Source organism: Eretmochelys imbricata, chromosome 3 (genome assembly GCF_965152235.1).
Source record: "Eretmochelys imbricata isolate rEreImb1 chromosome 3, rEreImb1.hap1, whole genome shotgun sequence".
NCBI classification, from domain to species: domain Eukaryota; kingdom Metazoa; phylum Chordata; order Testudines; family Cheloniidae; genus Eretmochelys; species Eretmochelys imbricata.
Window position 1 is genome coordinate 162046273 of NC_135574.1, and position 13463 is coordinate 162059735.

The 13463-nt window shown below is 40.3% G+C and overlaps 1 protein-coding gene across 1 annotated transcript in view; it reads right to left on the bottom strand.

Moving 5' to 3' along the window:
• Window positions 1-1949: 1949 nt before the first annotated feature.
• The window catches only part of LYPLAL1 (lysophospholipase like 1), a 38847-nt gene continuing 27333 nt past the window's right edge, over window positions 1950-13463 (bottom strand). Inside the window, exons 4-5 of the mRNA XM_077813754.1 lie at window positions 2796-2911; window positions 1950-2204 (exon numbers count right to left, since the gene is read on the bottom strand). Of these exons, the coding sequence (XP_077669880.1) occupies window positions 1965-2204; window positions 2796-2911 (356 nt within the window). The 3' untranslated portion in view covers window positions 1950-1964. The remainder of the gene's footprint in view (window positions 2205-2795; window positions 2912-13463) is intronic.

Here is a 13463-nt window from a genome sequence, read left to right on the forward strand (position 1 = left end):
ACACAAACTTTACTATTTGAAATAGTAACTCAAAAGCTTTTTTCTTTGCTGCCCTACGTTTCCTAATTATCGCAGATTAAGTTGAAACAGGTGTGTGCTGAAGCAGCTGAGCTAACATTGCCTTAGCACAGCCATAATTACAACCTGTGACAAGTAGTCTCTTAAAAGTGTAATGATGATGCATCAGTTTGGTTTTTGTACTGTTTTCTGCTCTTATTACAGTTGCTGTCATGGGAATTTGTTAAGCACTAACATTGGGTGGTAACTCATTCTGGTGACAGGCACAATGAGATGAAGAGAGATGACAAACTCTTTTCATCCTGCCATTATGGCTTTCTAATGACATCTGAGAGCAGCTCAAAGAAATTGGAACAAATATGGTGAGAATAGGAATAGTTACAAAGAAAGGACGGTCACGAGAACCAGGATTCATTTTGTAATATCAATGGACTATTTTGGTTCCCTTTATTAAACACCATAGTGGACCTGGAGTTTTGTTTAGTCCCATTGTACAGATTAGAGACCAACTGTGACCAAGGTCAGATCCAGATCTGGATTTCACTACATTTTGGAAGATGTTTGGATACAGATTTTGTGCCCATTTCTACTCTATCATCACACCTGTGAAGTAGGTAAGTGTTATCCAACTCCTGAATAGATATGTTTTGATTTACACACAACCTGGAAAGGGTTTTATGTTAATCAGTCTTTATGGTACAAAAAGGTCATGAATCGTCCAATAATCTCAAAACTCTGAAAATATTAATTTTCAGAAAATCTCTATGGAACAGGTGCTCTAAGAAGTACACTCTGAAGATTACAGATGATTAAACTGGGCCACGGGGAGGATATAAGTAACGTGTTCAAGGCCTGACTTGGACAGTGAGGTTAGGCCCCCTAGCCAGTGTCTAGTTGAGGTCGGGGCATGAATGAAAGTGAGCAAGACTGCCATGATGATGGGGGGTTCCGGCAAGTGGAGATGGCAGAGGTGATATCAGACCCTTTGACTGAGGGAGTACGTTGGACATTAATTACTGGGGTTAGCAACCAAGGGGTATTTTAGACCACAGCTGCTGTTTGATGACCATATTATAGCAGTAACCATGTTCCCTTTTTGCCAGCTGCCCTGGTTGTGATCTTTTCTTTCAGTTGTGGACTGTGCCACTGCTATCCATACTTTCGTACCTTCCTGCTTAGACTACTGCAGTGCACTCTAAGGGACTACTCAGTGTGTAAAGTTAAGCACACGCTTAAGTCTTTGCAGGAATGGCACCATAATTTTTTTTCCTCAAATGTAACTTGAATCATATTACACACTGCTACATTTGTAGGCTGTAAAATTATTTTTATACTTTTTTTTAAAAAAAAAACTATTACAGATTTTTCCAGCTTGGAATAAAAATAGGATGATGTGGAAAATCATGGAACACTATATATTAAAGTTTTGAAAAGAGTTTGGGCCATTTATAAATGGTTTTAATACTCTCAGTATCTTCCAGAGAATGTTGTAGCTTCCATGTTTTGCATATTGGACAGTAAAAACATCAGTAAGTATCAGTAGTTTATCATCATCCAGGCTAGGTTTTAAGAAAGTTGTACGTAACACCAGTGTCTATCTGTAGCTGGATTTATATTTACGAAATAAATGATGCACACTCTTAGGGCTTGTGTGTGATGAAGGCTAGTGTGCGGTAGACACACACCCCAGTTTTCCATTCACTAATGGACCATGCTGCCATGTACTAACCATTCCCTATGCACTTTGATCTCCTCCTGTTTCAAAGCAGGGTAGACCAAAGTGCACTAGGGAACTAGTGAGGCAGCAGGATCCTCACGGACACTTAGTGCATGGCAAGCTGGGTTGTATATTTACCTCACACTAGCCTGTTGTGAATTAACTGTTAATGTAGGCAAGCCCTTGCTGTACATAAACATGTTATTTTGAAATGTTAAGTTAATTTCATTTATTCATTTGACATTGCTGTCTCCACAGGCAATTTCTTTACAATCCAGGAGCTCAATTTTTCCAGTTCAGTTTTGTGTAACTCATGATTAAGATTTGGAAAACTATGAAAAGATGTTGCTACTCCCAATGATTTTAACATCTTGTTGGTCTCTTCACCCCACGAGTGCAGAACTAACTCATCAGCTGTTCCATGACACTGAAATAATTCAGGAAGGACACTTTCATTTTTCTGTAAAGCCTAGATGGGGGAAGAAAAAGAGTTCAAATATGGATTTTAGAAGATGCAAATGTTGATATATGAAAACTTTATATATGGAATTCCAATGTGCTAAACAAGCTCCATTTACAACTGCAAAAAGCTACATGCAGCGTTTGATCCTGCTCCACGTAACATGAACAGAAAGATTCATGTTGACCTGAATACAGCAGAATGGAGCCCGTGACCTTTATAATCTGCTAGACATTCTCAAATAATAGGTACAATAATTAAAGATGCCATGTAACTAAACAAATAATTTGATTGTCTAATGTTCCATCGCACACTTGGCATACTTTGCACAGTATAATAGCAGTGAAACTGCAAAAGTAAGCAAATAAACAATGTGTAAAGATAAAAGTAGTTTTCAAACCTTTATTCCCTGATATTTTGCTTACCAATGTTCTCAGTGCAGAACATTCCCTGCAGTTAATGACCACCTGGAGCTAACCAATTCCACTCCCCAGATAACGCCGTGCTTCAACCGTTTTTGCCTAATTATCAGTTTATCTTTTTAGGTGGAATTTGTATGTGCTCCAAAAGGTATTTGTAAAAAGACTGGCATTCACTCACCTGGTAAACAGCAGATGTCTTATTGAGAAAGCTAGAAAGAGCAAAGACTCCAGCCACATCTTGATGATACCTGTACGCTAAATGCATTGCCATGCCACCTCCCATTGAAAAACCTCCTAAAACGTGACCAAAAAAAAAAAAAAAAAAAAAAGAGTATTTTAGATTTTGGAAAAATATCATACATATAATATTTTATATTATATATATAAAAACAAACTAAGATTCAGTTAGAAAGCTGGAGCGCTAAAAAGAGGAGGAAAAATTTATAAACCAGAATGGTACTATTTCATAATCCTCTCATTTAATGGTCTCCACCAGCTGTTTGGATATTGTAGATGTGTGTTTTATAGACAATGCAAAGCAGAATTCCATGATGTGGGTACGGCTGTCACCTCCAGTTCTTCAGGTGACTTTTCATACTTTGTCAGTCTAGCACTCATGAAGGATGACAACATATTGCCATCACTGTACATAATCAATATTCATACCACTGGACCACCATGCCAGGCAGACTGAGATCCTCTCTTTTTTCACAGGAGAGATATGGCATGGGCAGTGCAGCTGGACAAGCGGAAACACTTCCCTACAAATGTGCCCTACCCCTGTTCTAATAGATCACTTTGAAGGGTAAGAGAATGGATTACTCTCTCTACCCAGGGTCTACCTTTTGGGAACAATAACTAGGCTGCCACCAGCATTTTTTTTTTTTTTTTTTTTTTTTTAAGATGACAGATACTTGCCTGTTAGGAAACTGGCTCTGTGACCATCACGTTACTTTCCATGTACACAATGTAGACGGTATTTTATTATTGTATCCCGCTAATAGAGGACATTAGAAGTGAAGCACTTAGGTGGCATGACTGTCCTGTTGAAATCTCTCCCAGTGCACAGACATAAGCTAACAGAGAATGGTTATGACTTATGCTTAATTAGAACAGTACTTTTACACAGTTCACTTATTTGGTGGTGCATTTGGTTTTCACCAAGTAGTTTGGTGCTAAAAATAGATGTGAAATTCTGAGTTCTGGACTTTTTAAACACAAAACGTGCTGAATATAGATTAGAGGAAAAAGAAATACAGATGAAATACAGTACGATTTTGACTGGGGCTTTTAAAGGCAGAATGGCAGGTTGATGTCATAGTCCATCCACTGGGTTGACCCAGTTCCACTCTACTTCTGCCCTGAACAGCATTTACACAAAGCTGCTAGCATGGAAGTTCTGTAGAGACACTGCACTGAGCATAAACATAACTCTGCACTGTATAATTTAGGTACTGTGGGCTTGACTTGGCCACGTGTTATGATAGTGTATCCCAAGCCACAGGGCAGAAAAATCTGTCTGGGGGTAAGAGCAGCAATGGTGACAGATGATTACAGGCAACTAGTGCTACACCAAAAGTGTGAGGCCCTAGCAGGGGGAAAGGAAATAGCCAACATGCCAGGGGATACACAGATAGGTGCGAGCAGGGGTGGGGGAGACCAGAACGCAACTTGAAACTGCACCTTGTACCACCCCAGCTGAAACCCCCAGGAGAAAACCAGTGCAAATACTGCTTGGTCTTCTCCAGCAGGAAATTTCCTTTTGGGCACAGGATTTCCCACAGCTGTTTATCACACAAAATGCTAAAGTTCAAAGGGAAAACCTAGAACTCAAAAGACCACCACAGAAAAATCCACCGCAGATCATGGGGTGGGGAGGAAGACAGAGAGAGAGAGAGAGAGACTCTCTCTCAATATTTAGATAAAATATTGTTACAACTACCCAAAACTCACTTCTGTAAAACAGCAATGTGTCTTGGCTGAAGTGTGCTTTATTCTCTCTCATGAGATCCAGTTGCTTCTCACCCACTTCCTCATGCCACCCAGGCATGCCATCTTCCAAACTCATAAAAATAGTGTATTACATTCCAAAAGGTTATTGTATGTGTTTATATCCATACATATAAATACACACACTATACACAGATATACATTGTCCATATGTAAATGTAAGCACATTTTTATGTTTTAATCTAGAAAAATGTGTGCATTGAAAACCCATTACTAGTTTGTAAATGATTTAATCTAAAATTTTGCACCCGGTTAGTCACACTCTGGCAAGACTATCTGCAATTACTCACCGGCAGTCTTTGACAATGCAATCACCTTCTGTGTAGAAGAATATTAGGTAATGGTGCTTTCATGTGGCTCATACTACTATGAGAAAATTTAATACAAAGGGCTAGTTCTTTGAATTCAGTTTTCCATGGGAAAATCTGCACTTTATCACTCAATACCACAGTAGCGTCTGGGTAAATACTATATAGTAAATGCTTCGCAGACAGTGATTTCAACGAGTATTTATACATGAAGGCAAAATATTATGATTCCAAAAGGATAATATTTCAATGTACGTCTAAGTTTGACATAATACATAAAACACATGTTCACTCAAGGAGTTATTTTTTAAAAGACTAGAAATATTAAAATGAAACAAAAAACAAAATATACACATTGTTACAGAAAATAAGATCTCATAACCAACACAACTTACAAGATACATAGACGAAAACTACATGCAAGTTTAAGTACTAATTATCTCAGTAGAAGGAAAGATAGCATGGAACATGCAAGACTTACAACATTACTAACCAGATTCTGTTGTGAGTATCCATCAAGATCAACGATGCAAGTTCAGATGTTTTAATCTTAGACATGCAGACCACTCCACTCCCAAGGAGTGCATGGAGTGCCATTAAAATATTAGAATTTGCCAATAGGTTCCACACAGAAAATATCTGCAAGTATCACAGATTTTCCCTTATAACTACAATTCGAGAGATCTGCAGTTAGTGCTTTGTAACAGTTAGTAAATGTTGGCTTTATAATGGATTCTGCTGCATGTCAAGAACATCAAAAAGCAATATGCTCCCCTGTGGCCCTGATTCAGCAAAGCACTTAACTGTGTGCCCTAACTTTAAGCATACAAGTAATCCTATTGACATCAAAGGGGTGACTCACTAGCGATGTAAAGTGTAAACCGGCTAACCGATAAGCATGAGTCATATCGGTAAGCATTTAATTCCGGTTAGCATTTAAACTCTGCTGTGGGACTCTACTGCCGGCGCCCCCATGCCCAGGGCTCTGCGCAGGGCCAGCAGCCGGGACCCCAGAGCTGGCAATGGAGTCTAATGGTTAAACATTTAACCAGTACAATTTTAATAGTTTAAACGTTTACTTTTTTAAAATGCTATTGACATCCCTATGACGCACATTTTTAAAATAGGCAACCACCTATTAGGCCCCAATTCAACAAGGTTTCTCCAACAAGGTTTCTGAGATCCTACACCAAAACCTGCTCTGATGGGGCTGAAGTCTGCTTCCATAATAGGTCTACCACCCATATGTGTCCTCTCTGAAAGTCAACCACTATTAACAGAGAAGGATATGGATAAAGTGAAATTTTAGGACACACTGCCCATGTGGAGGAAACTGCTTGTCCTTGAAATAGCTAATTGTGAGCTTTCATCTGAAATCAGAACCCATCACATCCTCACTTTCCAATAAAGACCGTGAATCAAGGTTGAGCTCTGCATGTGTGATACCCATCTTAAAAATGAGAGATTTAAGGCAGGCTGTTCTCTAGAATTTCAGGTGCAATATAGAGTAACTCAATCACTCAAGTACACGGTGACATAACATGGGAGGAGCAGGCAGAGACTGTGCTTCCCATAAGTATTTTATTCCCTCTCAAGGAAGATTAAATCCCAACAACTGCTGCCATGTTTCAGTGGCAAGTAAATAAATTTTTTCATATACAGTCTATAAAAGGGCTTTAGGATTTTTCATAATGAGATGTTCTGTTTACATGTAAGATCTTCAGACTCGATTCCCCTTAAACCTTTAAATTTCAGTGAGGCTACTCCAAATGGACACCTGAGAGATGAGAATCAGAACCATATGTGAAGCAAAATCTGTTGCTTCAACCACTATGCTTAAACCCAGGAATTGACCAGTTTGCTTACTATAATACTTCAGTTATATTCATTTCTTTGCATTACTCACAACCCACTATTCACTCATCAAACAATGGTTTGGGTCTCAAATCTATAAATGAATGCTTATTTCGTGACCCAGAATGAAGGACGTTTTACCTAAGGTCTCTCTTAGAAGTGCCCTGTATATCCTGTTATATATACTGTATGTTAACAGTTTATCTTCTGATCTCCCTTGTTACATTGTGTTTGATTTCCTATCTCTGACTTCAAAATGTTCAGTTCTTTGTCTTAGAAAGTGGAAGAATATATTTTTCTCAGTCATGCAGACTGCACCCCATAATGGGCTCTAGTTTTGTCTCACTAATGGTTTTCTGAAATCAGAGACTGGAAAATGTACTAGTACATTTGTTGTAGAAAATAATCTTAGATTTACAGTAGAATGGATAGGTGGCCAGTTAGGTTTTTCCATCTAGCTTTAACATGTTCAAAGCCACTTGCCTGGAAACTATTCTACAGACCCATAGACCCATACTGGGTCAGACACTTGGCCCATCTACACCGGTATCCTGCCTTCTAACAGCGGCCAATGCCAAGTGCTTCAGAGGGAATGAACATAACAGGTAATCATCAAGTCATCCATCCCCCTGAATATTAGGAAGCGTTCCCTAATATTCAACTTAAACACTCCCTTTATTTCACCAAGTTACTCCAAATTTAGCACCATAAATAATTCTGCCCTTACTCCTTGATGTTTCAGTGCTCTGCAGCGCTAAAGCCTAGATTCTTCTCTCTCTCGCTAGTGTAAATCATGAGTTGCTTCCCTGAGTCATAATCACGCCCTGGTGTAACTCCCTTTGATCTAAGTGAGAGGAGAACCAGGCCCTTAATCATCACTTAGCCAAATTATACATATTCAGCTTTTTAGAATCTTTCCTCATTAGTCAGGCCCTTCTCTGATAGTTTTTCCAGCTCTTCCCTGAATTTCTTCAAGTTTATCAATATATCTCTGACAATGAGGTGGCCAGAAATGAACATAATATTCCATATGTAGTACACCAGCATAGCATGAGGAGAGACAATTACCTTCTTGCCCATTTTACTGCCATGATGCACTGTATATTCAGGTCTAATTTTCTGTCCACTCTTTCAGCATTACTGATACCCAGATTTATCCTTGCCATTGAATATCTGAGTTTAGGATAATTATTACTCAGAAGTATTAGCTTGTGTTTTTCCAAACTGATTCTCATTTTGTTATTTTCTCCTCATCTTTCTGCCATCTCTAGGGGCGATTTGGGCAATTTCTCTTTCCCCATTGGTGAATGCAACAAAATATCCTAATAAGTGACCTGCAAAGAGACTCATGTGCTCTTTAGTTCCTTCTTTCAAATCAGTATTTCCATAAGCATAAACACACTACAGTATCCCACCTAGACAATTCCCCCAACCTGTTACAGTTTGCTTTGAGCGGAACAGAAAATATCAAGTAAGCACTAAGTACAAAGGCATATAATGAGCATGTGGCCACTAGCTAAACTGCAATAGTGCGTGCGGCAGGAGAGAAAGTGCCTTGACAAGACAACATAACAATAGCCTATTATTGTACATATGAACAATTACTGTGCGCCAGAACTAATGAGGCATACAATTGAATATTACAACAGTGGATGAATGTTAACGGGATAGCACATTTTCTTTATCTACATCATACAAAGAACTTCATGAACATAACTGTCTTTTGTCAGTTCTTCAGGGCAAGGACTTGTTTATCTGTAAAGCACTGCTACATAACTCCCACGCCTATCCCCTAGCAATACTGAAACGTACAGTTCAGAATCCACCACATTCTATCCTGTTTGCTGTTCAGTGATTTCTTAATGCCTTTACAAGAATAAAGGCAGCTTCCTTTTAGTAGCCAGACACTTTCTCTTTTTACAAATTGGGAGCATGAATAAATTTGCTGTCCAGTTTTCTCTCCTGACAAAACACTCAAGCAACATGACATGTTTTCAGTGAACAGCTAAGTGGTACAAGTTCTACATTTTTATTGTAAAAGTGATACTTTTTTGCTGTATGTATTGTTTCATGTTGGAACTCAAAGAAATTTTGCCACATTTTCACTTGATATGAAAAACACATTTTCATAAGACTACAATTATTGAAGTTCACTGGCAGAAAAGTAAAGACCAGCAAGAAAATGTCCGTTTGTCTTTTACCTGATCATCTTATTACAACTATGGTTTAACCCCTATTTCTGTATGCCTTTATGAAGATGAGACCATAGATGTGGTACTGGGAAGATATCTGTCAAACATAACATTAATTTCTTACTGCTGATGACCAGTCCACACAGACAGACCTCTGCAACCATTTACTTCAGTGGCAAAGTGCATGGGTGTAGGGATCTGCTCTCATTGATCAGGATTGAAGGTCAGCTTTGTAACAGTTAATTAAATGTGCTTTTGCTGATATAGCTTATACCAGCTCCCCAGATGAAATAAGCTGTACTGGAAAAAGAACTTTCCCCCCCAGTATAACTGCATTTGCACCTGAACTTTTACTGGTATAAAAGTGTTATTAAAAACAATCCCAACACCACCTGCCTGCACTGCACATTGTTATATCAAGCAAATGTTTCTAGCATAGACCTGGCCTAGCACATGGGAATGGCCTGCAACTATAAAAAGAAATTTTTCTCCTAACAGGAATTTTAAACAGTGGAACAATATTGCCAAGGGAGGTTTTTGAGGCCTTACTTGACAGATTAGATTAAAACCTCCATTTATTTCCACCTTTCCAGCCCCCTGCACCAACTTTGCTCCCTATGAGTCTCCAAGCTTCCCTCACAACCCCACATTTTAAAATCTGTATCTCACTCTCATCTTGTACCTTCTTCCATGAAGCTTTATCACTTGTGAGGTTGTCTCCCTCCTCGTAAGCATCAAACCATCTTTGCTCTTTTCAGCTCCCTCGTAAAAAAGGGACCTTTTATTCTGGGTTGCCTTTCAGAGATGATCCACTAAAGGTAACTAACACAATGTCAAGCTTGAACCGTCATCTAGTATGTCTGTACCATATTAGGTTTATTGCAGGAGTGGGTGGGTGAGATTCTGTGGCCTGCATTGTGCAGGAGGTCAGACTAGATGATCATAATGGTCCCTTCTGACCTTAATATCTATGAGTTTATGAGTCTATTTTGTGTCTCTCATTTTGGCCCTAATCTCAAAGACATATAAGCATGAATAATTCCATTTCAACTGGGCTACATTTGAAGGATCAGGATTTACATGCAGAAGAAACTATCTTCATGTAAATCTCTATGAACCTGAGCACCCAGGTGGCACTAAAATAAAATTAAAACAAACAATAGTAAGAGCTGGTTGAAATATTTTGTATATTAAAAAATTGACATTTGTGTAATTTCACACACACACACACACACACATTCTTTTTAAACCAGCACTAATAATAAAACATTAATATACAGAATAACATTGCACGCCAACTGCAAGATGACCCAGAAGGTTTTTTCCAATCCTAGAATCAATGATTGCATGAGTTTATGGAAATGCTCCAACAATGGGACACTGACAGGTACATGGCAAGCTGGTGATCCAAATGCTAGAACAGATTCAGGATTGCTTATCATCATCTGGTTGGTGGTGCCCAAGTATTATGAAATCCATATTCTACTTGCTTAAAGCAACATTGACAAATTTGAGAATTGGTCTGAATTCAACATGATGAAATTCAATAACGGTAAGTGCAAAGTACTACATTTAGGAAGGGGAAAAAAATCAAACGCATAACTACGAAATGGGAAATAACTGGTGAAAAGGATCTGAGGGTCACAGTGGATCACAAATTTGAATATGAATCAACAGTGTGATGCGGTTGTGAAAAAGGCACTGGGATGTATTATATTAACTGGAGTGTTGTATGAAAGACATGGGAAGTAATTATTTTGCTCTACTTGGCACTGGTGAGGCCTCAGTTGGAGTACCATGTCCAATTGCAGGCACTGCACTTCAGGAAAGACATGGACAAACTGCAGAGAGTCCAGAGGAAAACAACAAAAATTATCAGAGGTTTAGAAAACCTGACCTATTAAAAAAACTGGGCATGTTTAGTCCTGAGAAAAAAATACTGAGAGGGAATCTGGTCTCAGTCTTCAAATATGTTAAGGGCTGTTCGAAAGAGGACTGTCATCACTTGTTTCCCATGTCCACTGAAAACAGGACAACAAGTAATGGACTTAATCTGTAGCAAGGGAGATTTAGGTTAGATATCAGAAAAAACTGTCTAACTATAAGAGTAGTTAAGCTCTGAAATAGACTTCCAAGGGAAGTAGCAGAATCCCCATCATTAAAAGTTTTAAAGAACAATTTGGACAAACACCTATCAGGGATGGTCTATGATGCCCATTATATGTGATCAATAATAAATACATATTTTAAAAAATTAATTGCACTATAAAGACATGAACATGGCTGAACTGAGTAACTGCTGATTTTATTGCTGTAACCCTTGTCCTTCCCTACTCCAACCTTTCCCTACTGTTTGCTAAGCCTGGTCCCTGTACCACGCATATCTAACTTAGACAGGATGACCAGGTGTCAGGTTTTCGATCCTGGCAGCTCTGGTCAGCACCACTGACCGGGCCATTGACTATCCGGTTGGCAGTGCCGTGCAGGGAACCGCAGCCAATGGGAACTGTGGTGGCGGCGCCTGTGGACGGGGCAGCACCCAGAACCGCCTGGCTGCGCCTCCGTACAGGAGCTGGAGGGGGGATGTTCCGCTGCTTCCGGGAGTTGCTTAAGGTAAGCGCCGCCCAGAGCCTGCACCCCTGACCCCCTCCCACTCTCCAAACTCCTCAATCCCAGCCCAAAACACCGTCCTGCACCCCAAACCCCTCATCCCCAGCCCCACCCCAGAGTCTGCACCCCCAGCCAGAGTCCTCACTCCCCCCCATGCCCCAACCCCCGCCCCAGTCCAGAGCCCACTCCCACACTCCGAACCCCTCAGCCGCAGCCCGGAGTGCCCTCCTGCATCCCAAATCCCTCATCCCCAGCCCCAAATCAGAGCCCACATCCCAACCCCCTGCCTCAGCCCAGAGCCCCCCCCCCACACCCTGAACCCCTCCTTTCTGGCCCCACCCAGGAACCTGCACCCCCAGCCCAGAACCTGTACCTCCTCCCACACCCCAGCCTCCTGCCTCAGTCCAGAGCCCCCTTCCATACTCCAAACCCCTCAGCTCCACCCCCACAGTCCCCTGCAAACCCCTCATCCCTGGCCACACCCCCAGCTGGAGCCCTCACCCTCTTCCTACACCCCAGCCCCCAATAAGCGAGTGAGTGAGGGGGAGATGGAGTGGGAGAGGCATGGACAGGGCCTCAGGAGGGGAAAGAGTTCGGTTTTGTGCGAGTAGGAAGTTGGCAACCCAAAACTTAGAATGCAAATCTTTCAAGACCTATGACTTTCTGTGTGTACTGTAAAACAATTAGCAGAGTTTGGGTGCTGTAAAAATAAAACAATCAGCAAAGACAAAGAAATTGAAGTATATGATCTTGTGGCAGACATTATTAGTTACTTCTATCCACTGCTGGCACGTCCGTTTGACATTTCTCCTGTTCACGCAGATAGGATGAAGGAAGATGAGAAGAATAGGAATGGATGGGAATAGGACCAGTGGCAAATATAAAAGCTGAGTCACATTTTGGGGTGAAGGTTTTTGTAAGGTGCTGCGCACACACACACAAAATTCTACTTCTTCATCTTCACATTCAGATACTACAGGAATGGGGCAGTAGCACACGACCATAAATTTACCTCTGGAGAGCTCTGTAGTAAGTGTCCTTACATGAAAGACAACATACTTCATCTTCCAATAATTACAAAAGATGCAAGAGGAGAGAACTTGGAGGCTGGAGACATAAAAAGCCATGGCTGTAGGTGAAGTTGTTTGCCCAGCATGTTTTAATGATTTATTGTTGATTTTTCATCTCTCAGTACTTACAATGCCTTCTTTCTCTGGGATGTCTAGTGCCAAGATATTTCTTCCCCCATCCCATTTTCACACATACTGAGAGGGATGACTATGCCAATATTTACAAGAGATGCAGCCCTTTCATGTTACTTCCACCATGGTCCAGTAGCTATGTAAGAAGTCTAGCAATAAACAAAAAAGTGGTTGTGTCTCTCATGTTATTGTTATAGTACAAGGGGTCAGGAATCATGCATGTGTTTTCTGGCACATGATCAAGTCTACAGGACTGTTATTGAAAGTTTATTTTCACTGGCTGCTTATACAAGTGACTACAGGTGGCAAAGACCAAAGTGCTTGGATCAGCATTTCTGTGGTATACAGAAAGTGACCTGTAAAACTAGGAGAGTAGTAGTAAATCAAAGGTGGCGGAGAGGGAAAAGTCAGTTTTTGCTTAGGTATCCAAACATCATAACTGAACGTTAGAGCAGGCTTCAACATTAATTGACACCTCATTTTTAAATCCAAGGATCTTTCTGAAATTCACACAGAACCAGGGTGCTTGTACTACAGTGGTGGGTGTAGTATAAAAATCTAGATATGAACAGAATAAAAATTATTCTCAAGAGTTCTAAAATGTCAGCATGATTTGCATATTTTAGGATCTGCCTAATTTGGCATAAACTCAGAAGTTTATGACATAAAA